The 19,139-nt window shown below is 37.9% G+C and overlaps 2 protein-coding genes across 4 annotated transcripts; one reads left to right on the plus strand and one right to left on the minus strand.

Moving 5' to 3' along the window:
• The first annotated feature begins 534 nt into the window (after window positions 1-534).
• On the plus strand, window positions 535-4,969 carry LOC102228247 (diacylglycerol O-acyltransferase 2-like). Its single transcript, XM_005814949.2, has 8 exons — window positions 535-638; window positions 1,086-1,176; window positions 1,323-1,430; window positions 1,751-1,821; window positions 2,774-2,978; window positions 3,629-3,803; window positions 3,905-4,089; window positions 4,167-4,969. The coding sequence occupies exons 2-8, from the start codon at window positions 1,095-1,097 to the stop codon at window positions 4,319-4,321; spliced, it is 981 nt and encodes a 326-aa protein (XP_005815006.1). The 5' UTR covers window positions 535-638; window positions 1,086-1,094; the 3' UTR covers window positions 4,322-4,969.
• A 478-nt stretch (window positions 4,970-5,447) lies between these two features.
• Window positions 5,448-17,867, minus strand: srrt (serrate, RNA effector molecule). 3 transcript variants are annotated; one of them, XM_023342397.1, is made up of 20 exons: window positions 17,790-17,867; window positions 17,075-17,193; window positions 16,784-16,912; window positions 16,559-16,705; window positions 15,755-15,943; window positions 13,776-13,945; window positions 13,042-13,226; window positions 12,857-12,967; window positions 12,586-12,745; window positions 12,356-12,504; window positions 12,195-12,256; window positions 9,531-9,609; window positions 9,153-9,341; window positions 8,871-9,041; window positions 8,576-8,729; window positions 6,481-6,674; window positions 6,211-6,367; window positions 5,984-6,076; window positions 5,801-5,900; window positions 5,448-5,705 (listed from the first exon to the last, which is right to left on the minus strand). In XM_023342397.1, exons 2-20 carry the CDS (start codon window positions 17,191-17,193, stop codon window positions 5,630-5,632), a joined length of 2,634 nt encoding a protein of 877 aa, XP_023198165.1. In that variant the 5' UTR covers window positions 17,790-17,867; the 3' UTR covers window positions 5,448-5,629. The 3 variants fall into 3 exon arrangements, with proteins under 3 accessions (XP_023198165.1, XP_023198164.1, XP_023198163.1); XM_023342396.1 differs by having other exon boundaries at window positions 8,871-9,035; window positions 17,773-17,793; XM_023342395.1 differs by having other exon boundaries at window positions 17,773-17,792.
• Between the last annotated feature and the right edge of the window lie 1,272 nt (window positions 17,868-19,139).

Here is a 19,139-nt window from a genome sequence, read left to right on the forward strand (position 1 = left end):
TATTGGAACATTATTAGACTGTTTATAATGCTGGCGTAGTTTTATTTGTATTTTGTTTTCGTGCTGTTGTCTTCCATTCAATTTGAAATCTCTTTCAGTGGGTGGAAAACTTTCACTTCCTGTAATTCCTGATTTGTGAAAACACCAGCTGGATGGTCTGAGTTTCATTATACCTATGTCAGAAAAATCAGGTAGAAGCAACCAGAAACACAAGAAAGAAACACTGAACAAGCCTTACTTGTAATATGTTAGTAAAGGCTAATACTAAAATAAGAGCAGAGATTAGAGAAAAACAGCATGTCGACAGTGACAGGGATTCTTTTAGATTGAATAGGTTACCATGTAATCTTTTTGATCGCCAGAGAGAAAAAACAGAGTACAGTACCACTAATCTAATCATAAAATCAGTGCATGCCTCTGATGATGCTCTATGGATCCAAAATGCAAAGTACCCAACTATAAATCTCTGCAATGTCTCTATCTCAGAAACAGCGTGCATGTCAAAGTATCGGGGGGAGTGGATTTGTTATCAGCAGCCTCACAGTAGGTGATCTGGTCAAAGTGCACTGTGGTGAACTGTGGTTGGAAGCAGCGTACACTCATCCATTTAAATTACCCTCGGAATAAACTCCAGTAAGGTAAGGTACTGGCTTTTATGCTATAAGCAGAATGCTCATAAAAGATATTTTACGTTGCCACGCTGGCACCTAGCCAAGGCTCCTATGTGGTCCTACCAGCCCGACTCGTAAAAGCTTTATTTGTGAGCAAATGAATAATCGTGCGCGAGTTTGCCTGTTAGCTCATTCATGAGCGAGTCATTTGATCAGGCCGCTGAATGCCGTACCCATTCAGGAGTTTATTTCGGCCCTCGAGGAGGGCTGGGTACAAAAGCTGTGCTGCTGATTACCAAAAAAATAAATAAAAAAATTTGTTTTCGATCATAAAGAGATCTGTTGTAGATTCTATTAACTTGAATTAATTCCTACAAGCATAAATATGGTGTCGTAAGACCCATAAACCTTATTGAATTTATGCCAAGTTTAAAATGTTATTGATTGGTGAAAATTATTGCTCCGACCCTTTAGGTCGCAACGATGACGAAAGAAAAAACCCAGCTGAAGGAGTTTTTAGAGGCTATAAGCGTCCTGCAGTGGGTGCTAAGCTTTCTCTTCTTAGGTAAGGCCCTCTTAATCAATCTTTATTTTTTAACTCTTTGTTGCATCTAGCAGCAGCACCACCGTGATACTGACTCATTATGAAGACATTCATGAAGAATGCCCAACAACTGGAGCTAACATGGCTGGATTATTGTGCTTCTGCAGGACTGGCTTGCATTATCTTGATGGTGTATCTTATGTTTACGTCTCTGTGGCCGCTGCCCACTCTTTACTTCATATGGATGGTGAATGACTGGCAAACTCCAGAAAGAGGTAAAATCAAAGACATAGGTTTGTGGAATTTATAATTTTTTCATAAAAGTCTTGTGTTTTTTCTCCTGTGGTCAAAAATAACTTTTCGCCAGATTATTGTTAATAAAAGCCACCAGGGGTGTGAAAATAGAGTAAGATACAACAAACATTTGAAAACATGGCTGCCCACCTAAACTGACAGACCAGATTTATTTATTTTTTACCTTTGCGCCTGTATGCTCACTATAAATTACTAAAATTACATAATGAGAAACTACTAGACTTCTAATGTCTCAATAAAGTTGGTCCTGTCTCTTAACAACTTTTCATATGTCCACCAGGGGGCAGAAGAACAGCATTTGTGAGGAAGTGGAAGGTTTGGTTTCAGTTCAGAGAGTATTTTCCAATTAAGGTAAGTTTAATTCAGCACTGCCATGTTTAATACGTTCAGCACATGATCCAGATAGTTTTTCCCAACCGAATATTTTTGGTTGACGCTTGTCTGCATTCAAAATGTGTAAAATATTTCAAACAGAGTCGAGACTCCACAGCTTTTACCTTGTTTCTACGTCTTCTTTCAACACCTCACGTTCAAAGGTTGTCAATTCATTTGGGGTTTTTCCTTTGCCTTCACATTTTACACTTGATTATTCCCATCACATTTTTATTTAAAATTTATAGTACAACATCTGAGTGAGCAAATTACTCTATACGCACAAAATCTTCAGTTTTTGAATGAATTTCAACATGACAGGAAACAGGAATCTCTGAGGGATATTTCTTCAAAGAATTATAAATAAAATCTCAAAAAATTGTTATTTTCTCTGAATGGATGATAAATTAAATGAAACAGTTTGTTTCAAAAATTTTCTCTTTTGGTATTATTTGATAAAAATCCCCACAAAATAAAGTATTCAGAAGAAAATATCTTCAGATTAGACGAGCCAAAATTAAAAGAATCACATTTGTTTTAACTTGGAAAAAATGCACCCCAGATTTTTATCATGTTGGTTTGCTCCTGTTTAACAAACTGCTGGTTCTTTCAGAGAAGTTCCCTCAAAAATCCCCTTTATGTGATGAGAAATCTGCACATATTAATTATGATAACAAAGCTCCAGTCTTGCTATTATCTGCTTCTCTATCGCAGCAGATATGACGATACATTTATCAGATAAAAGCCCCTATAATGAGCATTCATCCCAGTGGCCATGAATCATAATACTTTCATTAACTCTCAAAGTGAAATCTCTCCAGTTGGCTAGAAACATTTCCCCTAATCTCCATGCAGTCAGACATACAACTCAAGTGAGTTTGCTCTTACAGAAAAACAAAAAAAACTTCTTTGTTTTTTTTGGGGTTTTCAGCTGGTAAAGACAGCAGACCTGAGTCCGAATAAAAACTACATCCTCGGCAGCCATCCACACGGCATCATGTGCTTTGGAGCCTTTGCCTGCTTCAGCACGGAGAGCTGCGGCTTCGCCGAGACATTTCCTGGAATGAAGAGCACCCTGGCAATACTGGCAGGCCTGTTCAAGATACCACTCTTCAGAGAGTACCTGATGAGAGCAGGTATCTACATCTGTTACACAGCAACCGGCAGCATGCCATGGAGATGGCAGCATCATGCTGTGGGATTTTTTTTCTTTCCCAGGATGGAGTTTGATGATTAAATTTTACTTGATCAGGAAACATTATTCACCTTTCCACCTCCTTCTCCGTCAACCCTACACATGCAGCCAGAGTTACAAAGGAGTGGCTTGGATCCAAACATATTCATGCGTTAAATGGCCAAGTCAAAGTAAATTGGAAATCTGTAGCAACACTTTCAAATTGATGTTCAAATTGTTGCTTGAACGTCAATAATGCATGGCACAAAAAACAATCTCCAGATTTACACAGCTAAAGAGAATTGCAGCAATCGTAAGAAAGGTAGGTTTACAACATATTGTCTCATTACAAATGCACACCACACTTTTCAGATTTTCCACTTTCCTACCCTGCACAAATGCGGACTAACTTGTTGTTCTGTCACACAAAATATCAATAAAATTCTTATTTTTAATCTTATGGTACAAAATGTCCAAGAAGCTAAATGTCCTTCAAGAACCTGGTAGATTTTTGAATCACTGTGGAGGAAAAATATGCTGTTCAACTTTACCTTGAATCGTTTGCCGCTATTAGACGCCTTGCTGATGGCCTCGCTTTGTTTGTGTCTGAAGGCCTGTGTCCAGTCAGCAAGCCGAGCCTTGTCCACCTCCTCTCCAAAAGTGGTAAAGGAAATGCAGTGGTGATTGTGGTTGGAGGAGCTGCAGAGTCTTTAGCATCTTCTCCTGGAATCAACAGAGTGGTCATGAAGCAGAGGAAAGGATTTGTGAGGACGGCTCTTGAGCATGGGTGAGAAAACACAGGGGGGGGGAAAAAAAAAAAAGGACAACCTGTGAAAACACAACTTCTCTAGTGGAAAACCATCTGTAATATCTGATGACCCTCCACAGAGCAGATCTGGTTCCTGTTTACTCGTTCGGGGAGAACGAACTCTTTCAGCAGGTGATTTTCTCAGACGACAGCCTGGGCCGCCGGCTGCAGGACTTGTTTAAAAGCATCATGGGTTTTGCTCCGTGTCTATTTGTCGGCGAGCGCTTCGCTCTGCTGCCCTTCAGGAAACCGGTCACTACTGTCGGTGAGTGTTTCACCCGTCTCCAAAATAAGCACTAATGGCAAAACAATCTGAACCCTTTTTGTTCCGTCTCTGTTTAGTTGGGAGTCCAATCTCGGTGCCCAAGTGTGTCACACCGACTGAGGAGCAGGTTGATCACTATCACACGCTCTACATGGAGGCCTTGGCCAAGTTATTTCATGAACACAAAGTCAGCTGTGGACTTTCTGAGAGCCACAAGCTTGAAATCATTTAAACCTTCCTCACTAAAACATCTTTGATTGCACTTCTTTACTGAGAAAGGAGTGTGGAGATCAGATCTGGGCTGAGACCACGAATACTTCAGAAAATAATTACCAGAAAATGAGAGAAAGGGCGCTTTTAAGAGTAACAAGGTGGAAGTGTAATCAGCCTTATTTTTTTTTTTTCGTGTTGATGCACAACTAGAAGATGCATACCTGGAAAAAGAACTGGGTACAATTTATTTAGCATTATGCTCATGATTACATTATTTTGTTCTTATTAAACACTGCCCTCTATGTGCAGCCTGCTGTTCCAATAATCAAACATATACATTAAAACTAGTTTTGGTTTTAATGTGGAGAATAATTCAGCATTGATGGGATGTAAACAGTTGCCTTACATTATGCATAAATCTACCTCAAAGGCAACGAGGAAGGTTCACGAAAAATCCATCTTTTTTTGTATTTGATCTGAATAAAGCATAATGTTTTAAATGAATAAAATCTTTTTTAAAAGATTGTAAACCACAGAGATCTACCAAAATGTTGCATAGGGCATGACATTTACAACATAATTTGACATTTGTGCTTCTTATATTTACTCCTGACGTACATAGCTGGAATAAAAAGAGCCACAAGGTTCAAATTTTCTTTAAATTTGTTTTGGTTTGTGCCTCATTTTTCATTTGTATTTGCAGATAAAAGCAAATTTAAGCTCAGTAATAGAAAGGGTGATTTTGATTTAATAGTTACATTAAATCAAAATGTATGCAGTAGCACCGTGCTGTGTGGATGCTTTTATGCACCAAAATTCAGGCAATTAATAAAAATTTTAAAAATTGTTTTTTGGAAAATAGAAAAAATAATTTGTATTTTCCAAAAATACAAAATTATTTGTATTATTCCCGTTTCACTATAATAAGTGAATATTTTTCACTTGTTATATTGAAAACTACTTTGTTTTCACGTGAAAATTCTTATTTTTTTCATAACTGAAGTTTGTAAATTTCTGATTTACTTATTTACAAAATATATCTATGCCCTTCTGGATGGTTAGCGTCGTAATTCTGATTTCAGGGACAGAATTTGCGTCCTTTCCAGGCTCATTAGATGTAATAATTTACTTATAACACGTAGAAATGTTTTTTTGAACACAATTTTATTGATGATCAGTTTACAGGAGTTTCATATTGTTGCACAATGATCACAAAATGAAATATTTAAGAAAGTAAATACTGTAATTCCTACAAAAAAAGGAAAGAAAAAACAGGCTGAACAGAACACAAGTAAAAAGCTAGGGGGGGGAAAAACTGTTTAACCTTCTAAAAGAAGTCCATATCATCTGGTGCGTCTAGGTCACGATACTCAATTATATTTCGTGGATCTCCCCGGGACATTCTGTGAAAAAATATTACATAATCTTAAATCAAAGTTTGGAAATTCCTCACAGTTTTCTGAAAACAAAATACACACCAGCTCTGTCGTGGTCTTACCTGATGTTTCGCGGCTTACCCAGGTAGCCACCTTGTCCACGGAAGTTGTCATAGTTTCCTCTGCCTCCTCCAAACTGATTAGGTGGGTAAGGTGGAGCACCTGTCCGCCACAAAAAATTAAAAGATTAATCAGAATTTTACCCTGACGGGTCATTTCTAGTGCCAGAAGACGTAACGACATACCACCATAGCCCATCAGAGGCGGACGAGGCTGGCCAAAGCCCATTGGACCCTGAGGGCCTTGAGGAGGAAATGGCAGCGTGGGAGAAAGCAAGCCTGTTCACCAAAACCAGAACGAAATTAGAACTTGAACTCATTTTTCATATTTAAACCGAAATGGACCAATTTTCCAACTGTAGTTGTGTTGGGGAAGTTGTCCTGTATGAAGGGTTAACAAGATGTATGCCAACCTTGGCCAGGGACAGGAAGAGGTGGAAGTTTAATCTCTGGCAGTGACGGTCTTTTAGCATCCATGAGGAAATTGTTGAAAAACACAACCTCCTTTTTAACTTCTTCAATTTTCTCCCCGTGTTTGTTCAGGATGTGCTTCCGCACAAACTCCGGACCCTGAGACACAGTTTGCAATAAACAAATGTCATAAACTCATGTGGTTACACTAATTAGTGTTGTGAAAAAAATTGCAATATTTAAGCCATTTACTAAATCTTCCAAGCATTCACCTTGAATTTCTTGCCACTAAGAGGGCAGAGCCATTTGTCCTTTCCCAGCTCCTGAGTGTTTGCAGATATAAATTTCTCCACCTCATCGTCAGGATCCTTACGACCCATCTTCGCTGCCTCTTCCTCAGAGAGGATTTCCTTTAAACTAAATAAAGGCATCAACTTTTCCTCCGTCACTTTTTCCCACTGTTGCACTGTTTAAGGAAATAACCAGACAAAGCAGAAATATGAGCTTAGAGCAATTTGAACTGTTTTGCACTGAAAACATTAATTGTGGCTTTTAAAGCTCGTCAGTGAAGAATGTGGCGACATCTAGTGGTTAAACACCACATCAGTTATAAAAAGTAGTTCCTGAACATTTATTTCAATTAATTTCTGTTTATTTATTTAGCGCCGATTTACAGATGTCATCTCAAGGCTCTTTACAAAAGAATCATTTCAGTTCAATCATACATGCACTCCAATTGATCCTAGTTTCCACTGTTTTAAAAATTTCACACCATTCCAGAGTCAAAATGTTCAGATATCTTTGTTAATTTTCAGCCCATTTATATGAATAAATACAAAAATTCACAAAACACCTAATGTTTTACAGTTAGCAGGCTTAAAAATGTAAAAATACAAGTGCCTTTAAAAGCCAGAGTGGAGTTATGGAACTTAGACAAATGAATACTGCATTCCTGGGATCATGGTCTAAATGAAATACAAATTTGCTCCTTATTTTACTCCAACACCTCAACATTTTCAGGTCCATCCACTGTAAACTTCAGGATAATTGCGCCTAAAAAGTTCAACTCAAGATTAGGAAACAGCCGAGACGTAACCACATCGACGGAAAAGGTCTGGTGGAATTTCAAATGGCTCAAGTTATGTTTAAGGCATCAAATAAACTGTTACCTGAGCACATAAAGAAAAATGTTTTTTGAAAGAGAAGGGGGATATAACTTAAGGGGTTACTCAAACTTCAGGATTCATAATATACAAAAGAAAGAGCTTTTGTATTTCAATTCATGGTGTAAAATTATGGAAGAAGTTAAATGAGGAGTTAAAACAAAGTCAAAATTTAATGCAATTTACAAGGAAATATAAGAAGGTCATTTTCACAAGATGGATGAGAGTTAGTACAAATGTGTATATGTAAATTGAGGCTAACGCATATGAATGAGTGTGGGTAACGATGCATGGATGCATATATTTAGACATATGTAAACCCAGATAAAATAGAAAATTAATTCACCTATGTTTAGTTTTATTTATTTATTTTTTTAATTTGATTTATTAATGAGGGTCCATCTGAAAATATGATATGAGTTTATGGGGTTGGAGTTCATAAGTTTCTTACTTCTTCCTACTCCTTTTCAAGCATGTTGAGATTATTGTGGTACAAAAATATGTGACTTTTGCCTTCCTTGTTCATGTGTGATTTTATACTTCTTTCATGTTCGAAATAAAAAAAGGTAATATTTTGAGGCGTAATCTGTCAGGAACACATGTAATTTTGATAATTGTAGATAATTTTTAAAAGAATGGAAAGTCTGAAAGTACAATTATACCTCACTGTTTTCTCTATGCGTTCAGAATAGGAAAACGGTGAAATTCCATATAGGCAATAAGTAATAATCAAAGATGAATTAAATTAAACTTAATTTTCACTCTGATGGTTAATATTTTTTGAAGGTTAGAATTTGTTTTGATTACAGTTATTTCCATTTATTTGTTGTTTTTGTTTGGATATTTCAAATATCTTCCAGTTAAACAGGAAACGTTTGTTTTCTTTCTTACAAAACTAACATTTATTGGTCTTTGGTAGGGAGAACTTGCATCATTACACCATTATCAATATTTTACTTGAAAATGGTCTCAAAACAACATTATCATTTATCCCAATAAATACTGGAACAATTTACTGTCTAGAAAAATTTATTGTGGCAGACAATAGCAAATTCAATATTTTTCAAAACAGCGAAACAAGACTAAAATAATGTCAGTGTGCTGTTTCATGTTCATAACATTTTCAGGTGATCTCACAGTTTCACAAACAACGTGGCTCCATGTCGCTGCTCTCACTTGAGCAGCGGCAAGCAGACACACTGACCTTCTCCGTGCGTTATGCGGTTAGGAGGAACTGGGCCGCGAACATGGACCATCCCACAGCGATTAGGCATTTCGTCCTCACTGGGGTATTCACAGGTGTTGTAGTAATCAACTGAGTGCACAATCCGAAGATATAAGAGCAAACGGTCCAAAACCTGGAGATAAAAAGAAAAATGTAATCCATGTAAAGCTTTAACTTACTAACTTTGACCGTTTGAGCTCGGTATGCTCAATAAACATCAGTTTAGATCTTCTTTTTTTTACCATAGAATGTGTAAGACAGAAAAAAAGCAAACCTTGGCTAATTTATCATCCTTCTCCACAGTTATCTCGGCAGGATTTCCCTCCTTAGCTCCCTCGTCTGGATCCATTCCACTGCTAGACCCCAGGAGCTCCTCTTCCTCAGCGCTCACCTCCTCAATCAGGTAATCAGTGATATTCTTCAAGATGGGGTTCTGAGCCTGCAACTTCAAGTAAAAAAATAAAGATCCAAACACACAAATAGCTCATCAGAGGGAAGATTATGTATTGAACTCCGCTCGCATATGAAAAGAAATTTGAATCTTTGCAACAGGAACCTCGGTGCTTTGAGCGCCCTGAGTTTTGCTGCTCCACAGATCGCCCTTTTCGTCCAAAGCGTGGATAAGCTTGGCAGCCAGCTTGATGTCGTTGCGGAGCACCTGTTTGTGCTGAGTGATGCCGTTCACGTTGCGGACCCTCCGAGCCAGATCTCTGTTCACGCCTGGTGCCAGTTCGCAGTCTCTGAGCTTTTAAGAAAGAAGAGTGGAGCCAACCTTAGAGAAGCAGTGAAAGCTTTGGGGTAAAGGAGTAAAACAACCAAAACAGCCGGCCCTGACGTATATGTCATTGAGAAGGATATAAAAATAACTAATCTGTCATTTTATACAGTCATTTTGTAACACAAAATGATCTGAATAAATTAAGGCAACACCCACGCGTATATTCTGGAGGTTCCAACAGATTTCCTTGATGTTGACACTGCGATCAAAGGTCACCCAGCAACGCCTGAAAAACCTGAAAGACACAAATATGATTTAAACATAGGCCTGTCACGATAACAAATTTTGCTGAGCGATTAATTGTCTCAAAAATTATTGCGATAAACGATAATATTGTTTGAAGACCTTTTTACACTGATTTAATGGAAATTATGTAATAATGCATGCGATTTCCTGCCAAAGATAGATACACTTTAATTTCAAAAGAACACTTAACACTGGAACTGATAAACAAAATAAACAAAACAACCAAAAACAAAACTAAAATGGATTCTTAGTCTCCATTAACAAAAAACGCACTTGAATAAAAACTAAACAACATAAAGCCAAAGTGTAAATAAATACTGCATTCAACCTAAAGACTGCAGATTATGAAGTCTGTATATTATGTTGCCCTTCAGTAATAATTAGATTTAAATAGAGAAAATGGGCACATTGACTACCTGATGCAATAGTTTTTTTGCCACGATTTTTCCCTTACAACAATCTTAGAACGTTGGGCGTTCTAAGATTGTCGCTTGCGATTTCGTAACCGATCACCCTGTAGCGTGTGGTATGTTATGGTAGATCATCTTGGCCTCAGATCTAAATCAGGGATTTTCCCTGACTGGGAGCGAGAATGCAGCCTGTTGAATGTGACAGGTAGCCAATCAGAAAGCACAGATTCCTCTCAGTGCTTTCTGAGGGGAAATTACAGAGGGGAATCCCAAACAGCTGACACAGCGCATCCGAAGTCCAGCAACATTGGAGATGATATGTGGAAACAACATTAATGTTTATTCAACATTTTGTGCAAAGAATATAGAAATGACAAGGAGAGGAGTTGGAGCGAAATTGCTACCGCAGTTGATAAACCCAGTAACTTTTCAGCTGTTCTTCGTTAACATGACATAAATAGGTTCTAATAATTTTCATTCAGTCAGGACTTTACGCTGACACAAGCCACATGAATTGCAGGTAGATTGTAGTAAAGCATTGATTAATGCCTGGTTTTAAAATTAGTTAACTGGACTTGTAGCCTTTATTTTGTGCCCATTGTTGGACACCACACGGCAGGAACGAACCCGATCGAACCGTTATACCTAGGATTTCTGTCGGCTAATGTGTGGTCTGTCAGGTTTTGAAAATGGGCCGACAATCGGCCGACAGCTCTAAGATCGTGTAGTGTGAGCTAGGCATTACACTAACATATTCCTTTATTTAATCAGGTAAACCCAGTTGAGATCTAGATCTCATTTTCAAGAGGGACCTGAGCAAAAATTTGCAATACATAGCAACCTGGTTACAAGATAAAAACAATTAATACATATGCACAAGTATAAAACAATAAAAACAATTTAAAAACAATGACACTGTTTCATAGAATCTTGTTGCCTATTTTTAAGAACTGCTCGAAATAAGTCCAGTGAAATCATTTCCGACATCTTAAGTTCAGACTGCAACTGATTCCACGCTGTGGGGGCAAAACACACTGAATGGAAATGAATGGAATGGAAATGTGTGAATGGAAACTAAGGAAATGAGGAAGGGAGAAGTCAGTGGAGAGCACGGAGTTTATCCTTTTTTTATTCAGTGTCATCAACACAAAGACAAAAAGCTCGGAAAAAACGATAAAGCCGATAATTAAAATGAGGTTGATAGTTTTAATTTATCGTGCGATTAATTGATTTGTTTATCACGACAGGCCTATTTAAACATCAAGCATAATTGTGTCCATTTTATTTCTTCATAAAGTGCCATGCAACAGGAAGTTTATCCAGATGTTTTATACTGAGACTTTATATGACAAATCAACACAAAGGCGTGAATAATTACAAAGTAAAAAAGCGAAACATCTACAGAGGAATTTCAATGTATATTTCTCTGCAAAACAGCCCAAGATCTGACTTGATGAAGAGCATCTGTGAATATCTATTATCAAGTCTCACCACAGATTTGATCCTTTCTGTGACATTTGCTTTGACTGGACCATTCTAACACATGAATTTCCTATGATGTAAACTATTCCATTGTATCCAGCTGGCTGTTTACGGTCGTTGTCCTGGTGGCACAGGATTGGACCTCCAGTTCTCTCTTCTTTATTTATACCGTGTTACACAAAGGAGGACTCCATTTAGTATTTGACTTCTGTTCATATAGAGCAGGGGTGTCCTAAGTCGGTGCTGGAGGGCCAGCACCCTGCATGTTTTAATTTTCTCCCTGGTGGTAGTAACAACCTTTTCAGCATGTCGGTGTTCTTCTTAGGCCTTCTAACGAGCCATCATTTGATCCAGCTGCGTTAAACCAGAGAGAGAGCACTAAAACATGCAGGATGCCGGCCCTCCATGACTGACTTTGGGCACCCCTGATATAGAGGTATCCAAGTAAATGCACACCACACTTTTCAGATTTTGATTTATCATAAAAAATCCAAAAAACATGTCATTTTCAATCCACTGTAAAAGTAAGTGCTACTTTGTGTTGGTTCAATGCTTAAAATCACATGAAAATACAATAAATGTGTGTAAATGAACAAATGTGGAAAAGCTTAAGGTGTATAAATATGTGTGCAAAACTAAGTAGGGATTAACAAATTAGGAAGGAATAGTTCTTTAAACCAACCTGCGCTCTGGATGAGGGTCAGAAAGGCAAACGCGCAGAAACCCAGGATATCGCCGGCAAAGCTGTGGGGTAAAAGTAAAAACAATGCAGATCCTGAGATCATACAACAATCAATATTCAAGGCTCAGACAACAAATAATGTCTGTGCTGTTCTGACTTACAGCAATAATCTCAGCCTTGGAGATGGAGGGAGCGATGCTCCTCATGAACAGGGAGAAAGTCTTGTGCAGCGGTCGTGGTCTGGGCGAGTCGTCTTTGGGTTTTTTTTCTTCCTTCTTCTCCTCCTCCGAGGTTTCCTTCGGTTTGTCTCCTGCAGACATCGGAGGCAAACATTGGATGATTTCGGGCATTCTGAAACTCAAAGCCGCATGCTGCGATTTCGATTCATCACCTTCTCCCTCCTCTTCTTCGTCATCCTTGTCTTGCACTTCCTCCTTCTTCTCTGGTTTGTCAGAGCAGTCGGAATTGGAATCGGAGTCGGAGTCAGACTCGCTCTCAGAGGCGCTCGCTTCGTCGTCGCTGTCCCCGCTACGCTTCCTCTTTCTTCTTGCCTGACAATTAAAAAAAAAAGAAAGTCAGAGATGTTCATCTGATTTAGTTGTGTTTAAAATAAATATATTTTTATATAAATATATATTTTAAGCCACTGAAGTCAAAATAACCTTCTTAGGTTCAGGCATTTCTTCTCTGACAGATTCTTTCTCTGCCTCCTGCTTCCTGTCCTGTCCGTCTGCGGCGGCGTCTCGGTCTCCGCTGGGAAAGTCGCTGTCCTCCTGCAGCACAGTTCTCTGTCATTACCGCGGGTCTAAGCGATCACTATCGCTTGCTAACAGAAAACTTCACACACCTTCTCAGTTTTGTTTTTCTCCCCCGAGGGCTTGTGCTCTCTGTCGGCTGTTTTCAGCTCTTCCCTCCTCTGAGCCTCTCCTCCAGCTAAAACAGACGTGGACTTTTCCCTTTCTTCCTCTTCTTCTGGCGGCATGTCCAAAATGCGGAGGTCGTGGTCAGTCCCTCCTTCCATCTTTATCACAGCTAAAGGGGAAAAAAAACAACAACATTTGAGCATTTCGTCTGAGCACGGATGGGAGAGCTCATAAATGGCCGCAATGTTGACTTAATGCACATCACAGTTTTGTACTGTTGGTCTCTGCAAGATGGCAGCAAGAAAAATATGGTTAAATTCCATAATTGACTGTGTTTCAGTCATTTAAAATGTAAAATACTACAGTTCACCATGATTTGATGAATATTTATTTAGAAAGAAGGGATGGAAGAATAGAATGTAAGTCAGTAAGTAAGGAAGGAAAGAAGGAAATATAACTAAAGCCAAACATTCCTTCAACATTTTCCATGATCATATGAGATTTTCTTGGGAACTACTAATACAATAAAATCTATAACTGGAGATCATCAAATGCTGATTCAGGTTTCTTTTAACATTTTAGAAAAAAAGAGGTAAAAAGGTCATCAAAATTAAAAACATACAAGCAAACTGAATTGTGAATTTGTTGTAATGGTTTCACCCATAAAATCAGAAAGTTTCTGGATAAAAATTCAGTAAGTTTCCCTCTGAAGCCTCACCTGCGTCCAGCACCTTGATGATAGCAGGAGTCTGCTCAATGTCCAGGGAAACGTTCTCAAACCAGCCGTTCTCCATCAGGAACATAAAGACGTTCAGACGATTGCAGAGAGCTCTCTGAGCCTCTGCCTTCAGCCGGCTGGCCTCGTCCGGGTGGTATTTGGATCTGAACCTGCGTCCAGAGTGGGGGTCCACCAAAGAGGGGGGAGTGATGGGGAATGGGATGAACAGGTTGGCAGAGTTACAGAAAAAAATAGATATTATAAATCTAATCCCTCGCTGAAAGGTCAGAAATATTTCAAAAAGCATAGATGAGTTTAAAAGGATCTTTCTTAAGAACAGTTTAATTTCAGACTGTGAGGCTTTTTGGTGGAAGAGGTAAAAAGCCAAATTTAGCAACACAAAATCTAAATTGCACATACACTTACACATATTCTGCTAATTTAAGCCCAGATGTTGACTGGAAATGATTTTTAGAATTGCAAAAGCAGGAAAAAACATGGAATTAACTCACCAAAAATGTTAGGAAAAAAACAACAGATTATGAAAAATCAATCACAGAATCAGAATGTCACATAAAAAGTTTATCATTGAGTGATCCACAGTTACCTTTTGCTCTGCCAGTATAATAACAAATATTTACAGAGGGGGAGAAGGGGGTCTCTTCTGTCAAAATGTGCTCCACTTCACCCCAGTGGTGTGTCTGTACACACACAAACTCGGTTTTGGGATTCGATTTGATCCAAATATAAAAAGAAAATGGTGCCAAAAACAGAAGAAAAAAAAAGAAAAAAAAATCCTCCTTGTGTGGAGGACTGATTGGCTGTCTACCTAAAATCCCTGGTACTGTGTGTCTAAGAGCATCTGCATTGTGCGCAGTGCTTGCCCTCGCTATCTAAGACCGACTCTGGCGGAGGAATCCCGCAGTTTTCTTGTAGGGGAGAGAAAAAAAATCGTCGTCAACTTGGCAGTAGAAGTGAAGGGAAGAAGAACGGGTTAGGTCAAAACAGAACAATTTTTGCATCATACCTGTGAAGTAAGCATTAACAAATGTGACATTAAATAAGAAAATCATAGGACAAAGACAGGTAAAATCCTTAATACATGCTTCATATAGATGAAAATACAAATTTGATGGCAACCTGGGTGAAGATGTGTAAAATCTTACATGCATGTTTTATGGCGGTAGCACAAACTCACACTAAAAAAATGTAGTGGAAGAATAATCCAAAACCACCTATTTAAAATAAAGCATACTTTGTTTTTTTTAGACTTGATCAAAATTTCAAGGAACTTCAAATTCTCGATTTTCTGTTTTCTTGGTGTATAAATATGATGACACATAGTAGCCTATTTCTTTCAGTTTGGACGAGGATCAGTACCGGATTCACCTGCCCACCATCAACAATGAACAGGATTATAAGCGTAACAAAAAAAAGTTTCCAAGCTAACTGTTACAGACTTTTGTAATTTTGGCCTCACTGAGACTCCATATCAAACATTAGCCACCATCAACATTCAACTGACTGTTTGGGAGTGTTCTTCTGTCCTACCAGCACATTTGGTGCTGACAGTAAGTGGCCTGTGAGCGAATTAGAACACACAGAAATGGTTTACAGGACACAAAAATCAACAATTTTCCATAGTCATCTCAGGCTGCAGATCTAAATTTTATGAAAACCTATTGGGTGACTTTTTTATGTAGGACTGGATTATCTAAAAACATTCTATTATTTCCTAATATCAGATTTTGTTTTTCAGGGTTGAATGTGATTGGTTTTATCCAAGTTTGAGATTATGCTAGTGAAATAAAATATGTAAAATGTTCTCCACATCTTTACAAGAGGTGCCATCAAATTCTACTGATTATAGATTGAATGTGAAGCTAAATTTTATAACATTTCATGTCAATGGTCAAAAGCAAGTCTACATAATGATTAGTTAAACTAGACATCAATCATTAGGTAAACTCAGGTCGTACCACTCCTCATCTTTATGAGCCAAAAAGAAGTCCTGCATCTGCTGCCGACGGAAGTCGATCTTGTACTCATTGTAGCGTTTGACAGCTTCAGTCTCGTCCACTGAGTCGTCCAGGGACAGCAGGAACTCTTTAAAGTTTTTCATTATCGGAGGAGGTGGACCCAAATCCATGTCATGGATGTTCCCGAGTCTATTGGAAGAAAGCAGTTTGGTGGAGCGTTTTTTACAGTACAGACCAAAAGTTTGGACACACCTTTTAATTCAATGAGTTTCCTTTATTTTCATGACTATTGACATTGTAGATTCACACTGAAGGCATCAAAACTATGAATAACACATGTGGAAATATGCACTAAACAAAAATGTAAAACAACTGGAAATACCCCTTATATTCTAGTTTCTTCAAAGTAGCAACCTTTTGCTGTGATTACTGCTTTGCACACACTCTGCATTTTCTTGATGAGCTTAAAGAGGTCGTCACCTGAAATGGTTTTCACTTCATAGGTGCCCTGTCAGGTTAATAAGTGGGATTTCTTGCCTTATAAATAGTCATGAAAATAAAGAAAACCCATTGAATTAGAAAGGTGTGTCCAAACTTTTGGTCTGTACTGTAGGTCAATGAAGAAACTATTGTTAAAGCCGTTTGCTTATTTTTAGTATAAACCTCAAAATGGCACCTTGCATAAAGCTAATTTTGGAAAATCAAAGTTACAGTCAGACTTTCCTCTGACATAAACCCAAATAGTTCAAATACGCAGCAATAAACAAAATTAAACTCTTAAGGCATTTCCTGATTTTCTCTTACCTAGCCTGGATGGGGATGCCCTGATGAGGCTGCATCAGGTGCAGATCAGGATGGCCCCAGTGCTGCGGTGGCCCATAGCTTGGCCCTCCTCCACCGCCGTAGCCCAAATCATATCCCCCACGGTAAGGATCACCTCCATGATCATCCCTGCAAGCTCACAGTAAGCATCCTAAATAAATGGTAACAAAGATGTTATACCATCAACACGTCAATGTTCAGTCTTACCAGTCTCTTCTCATGCGTTTCTGCTGGGGGCTCATGTCGTGCCTGGGCGGGCTAAATCTCTCCCTGCGACCACGGTCATAATCTCTGTATTCACCGCGGCTCCGACGCTCCCTGCCCCTGTCCCACTCCCTGACATATTGAGAAGGGAAATATGAGAAGGTAGCACTGGTTTTTAAAGGCGTCCAAAAACAAAGTGCTTCTCATAGCATGATGCAGGTCAAAGCTGCTTTTGTAGCAAAAGTGGGGCCAACACACTATTGAGCACGATGTTATTCTTCATCACTGTCATACCTGTCGTTCCAGTCATCTCTGCGTCGTTCCTCTCTTTCTCTGGAGCGATCATAATCACTTCTCTCCCGTCTGAATTTGTCTCTTCTCCTGCGATCGTATTCATCGTCGCTGTCTCCCATCTCATAGGAAAGGAGTACAAATTAACCTCTCCTCTCAACATACACAGCGGAGGGAATGAATGACATTTCTGACAATAAGCTCTAACGTTAGGAGCGCACACAAGCTTATCCAGCTCTATCATTTATTAACCAGGGCCTCAAATTACAAAAGAGATTTGCGAAGCAAACACTAAACAAACTCGTGCTTCTCTCTCTGATCTCGAGTCTAACTGGTGCAAAGGAAGCTGGTTACACAAAGCCGACAGCTAAAGCCAAACTGGCGCAAAGTTCTCCTTGAATAAATACAAGCGTATAAGTTGAAAACCCCGCAGATAATTCTGGATAATAATATGACGCAGAATAACAGAAAAATGTAGCCAACATCCTAAAAATTAAAAACTAGGTAAATAGTAATTTCTTGAGGCTAACGCTATCCAGGCTACTTTAGCTTAAAATGCTAACATGCTCAAACTTAGCTATACAAATACCTTAGCTCTTTTTTCAATTGAATAGACAGATAGCTTGCTGTCTAACCATCATTACAAAATTCGTAAATATAATAAAACACACCAAAACAGAATAATATATTGCAATGCATACGTTTGAATGATATTCACCTCTTTTTCCTGCTCGGTCTCGCAGTCTTGTGCAACAGGAAATCACTTTCGACAGTACCAGTAAAAATATCGCCATCTAGTGTTTTGGAGTGCTACTGTTTTTTGTCTTCCTCTTGTTTTTTCTACATTTCTTACTTTCATTCAGTTCGTTAACTATTTTCCAATACCGCCCAAATCAATCTGTACAGATTTTTTTATACATGTCAAAAATTATGTTTCTATTTATTATAGACAAAATGATAAAGCTTAGCTGACACATTTTAGTTTTTAGTAAATAAATAGGTGAAAACGGAAGTTGAAATATCTAAAGTTAATTTTGCTTCAATAAGCACAAGTTCATGTAATTTATAGTACAACTTTAAAGGCTGTACAGACATATCTCCAAACTTTTAGTATCATGAAAAAGTTCAGTATTTTCTGTCACATATTTCAGAAAGTGAAATTTGTATGTTACAGATTCAAAGCACAAAGTGGAATATTTCGAGTCTTTACTTCTTTGAATTTTTGTTATTAATAATTTGAGTTTTCAGTATCCATAAGACATCATCATCAAAATTACAAGACATAAAAGCTTGAAATATTCCACTCTATGTGTGATAAAACTGAAATTATAAAAAAAAACATATCACAATATATTTTTTAGATTTATTTTTAGATTTTGATGATGATGCTTTTCCATCTTGCATCTTAACATTGTTGATAAATATGCCTTTTTAAAAATATCTTTTATGGTATGAGATTTGTGTAAATTAAATGTTTTGCTTCACTAAGAATGGTGGACTCAACTCAAAAGTTCTTGAAAATTTTAGCTTCCTGTTGTCTTATCTGAGTAATTAATAACATCCACAATTATACACCCCAGCCTTTAAGAGATAAATGCTATAGGCAGGGAAGTAGATAAATTAATAATCTTTAGTTCTCATAACAAATCACTTAAAAATGAAAGTAACTGTGGAAGTTTTTAATTTTATTTAATTTAATAATAATAATAATAATAATAATAATAATAATAATAAAATATTATTATTATTTCTCAGAGTTTCTGGTAACATCTATGTGGCAATCAATGATTTTCTCTTACCCTGGGGTATAAATATGACATTACACAGCCATTCATCACTGGACAAAGACCCATGTTTAACGCTCGGGTGAGTGACCAGTATGGTAAGGAAAAGCTCACTATTAGAGAACTGTAGCAAGAAGTGGCATTTTAGGGTTAGGAAAAAATAGTTTCTGTTAAACCACAAAAAAGATAAACTTACAAAGTTAACTAAAATTTACAGGGATGTTAACTGGAACCATATACTGTAATCTGATCAAATGAGGCTAAACTTCAGACTTTTGGCAACA

Source organism: Xiphophorus maculatus, chromosome 11, assembly GCF_002775205.1.
Source record: "Xiphophorus maculatus strain JP 163 A chromosome 11, X_maculatus-5.0-male, whole genome shotgun sequence".
Taxonomy (NCBI): domain Eukaryota; kingdom Metazoa; phylum Chordata; class Actinopteri; order Cyprinodontiformes; family Poeciliidae; genus Xiphophorus; species Xiphophorus maculatus.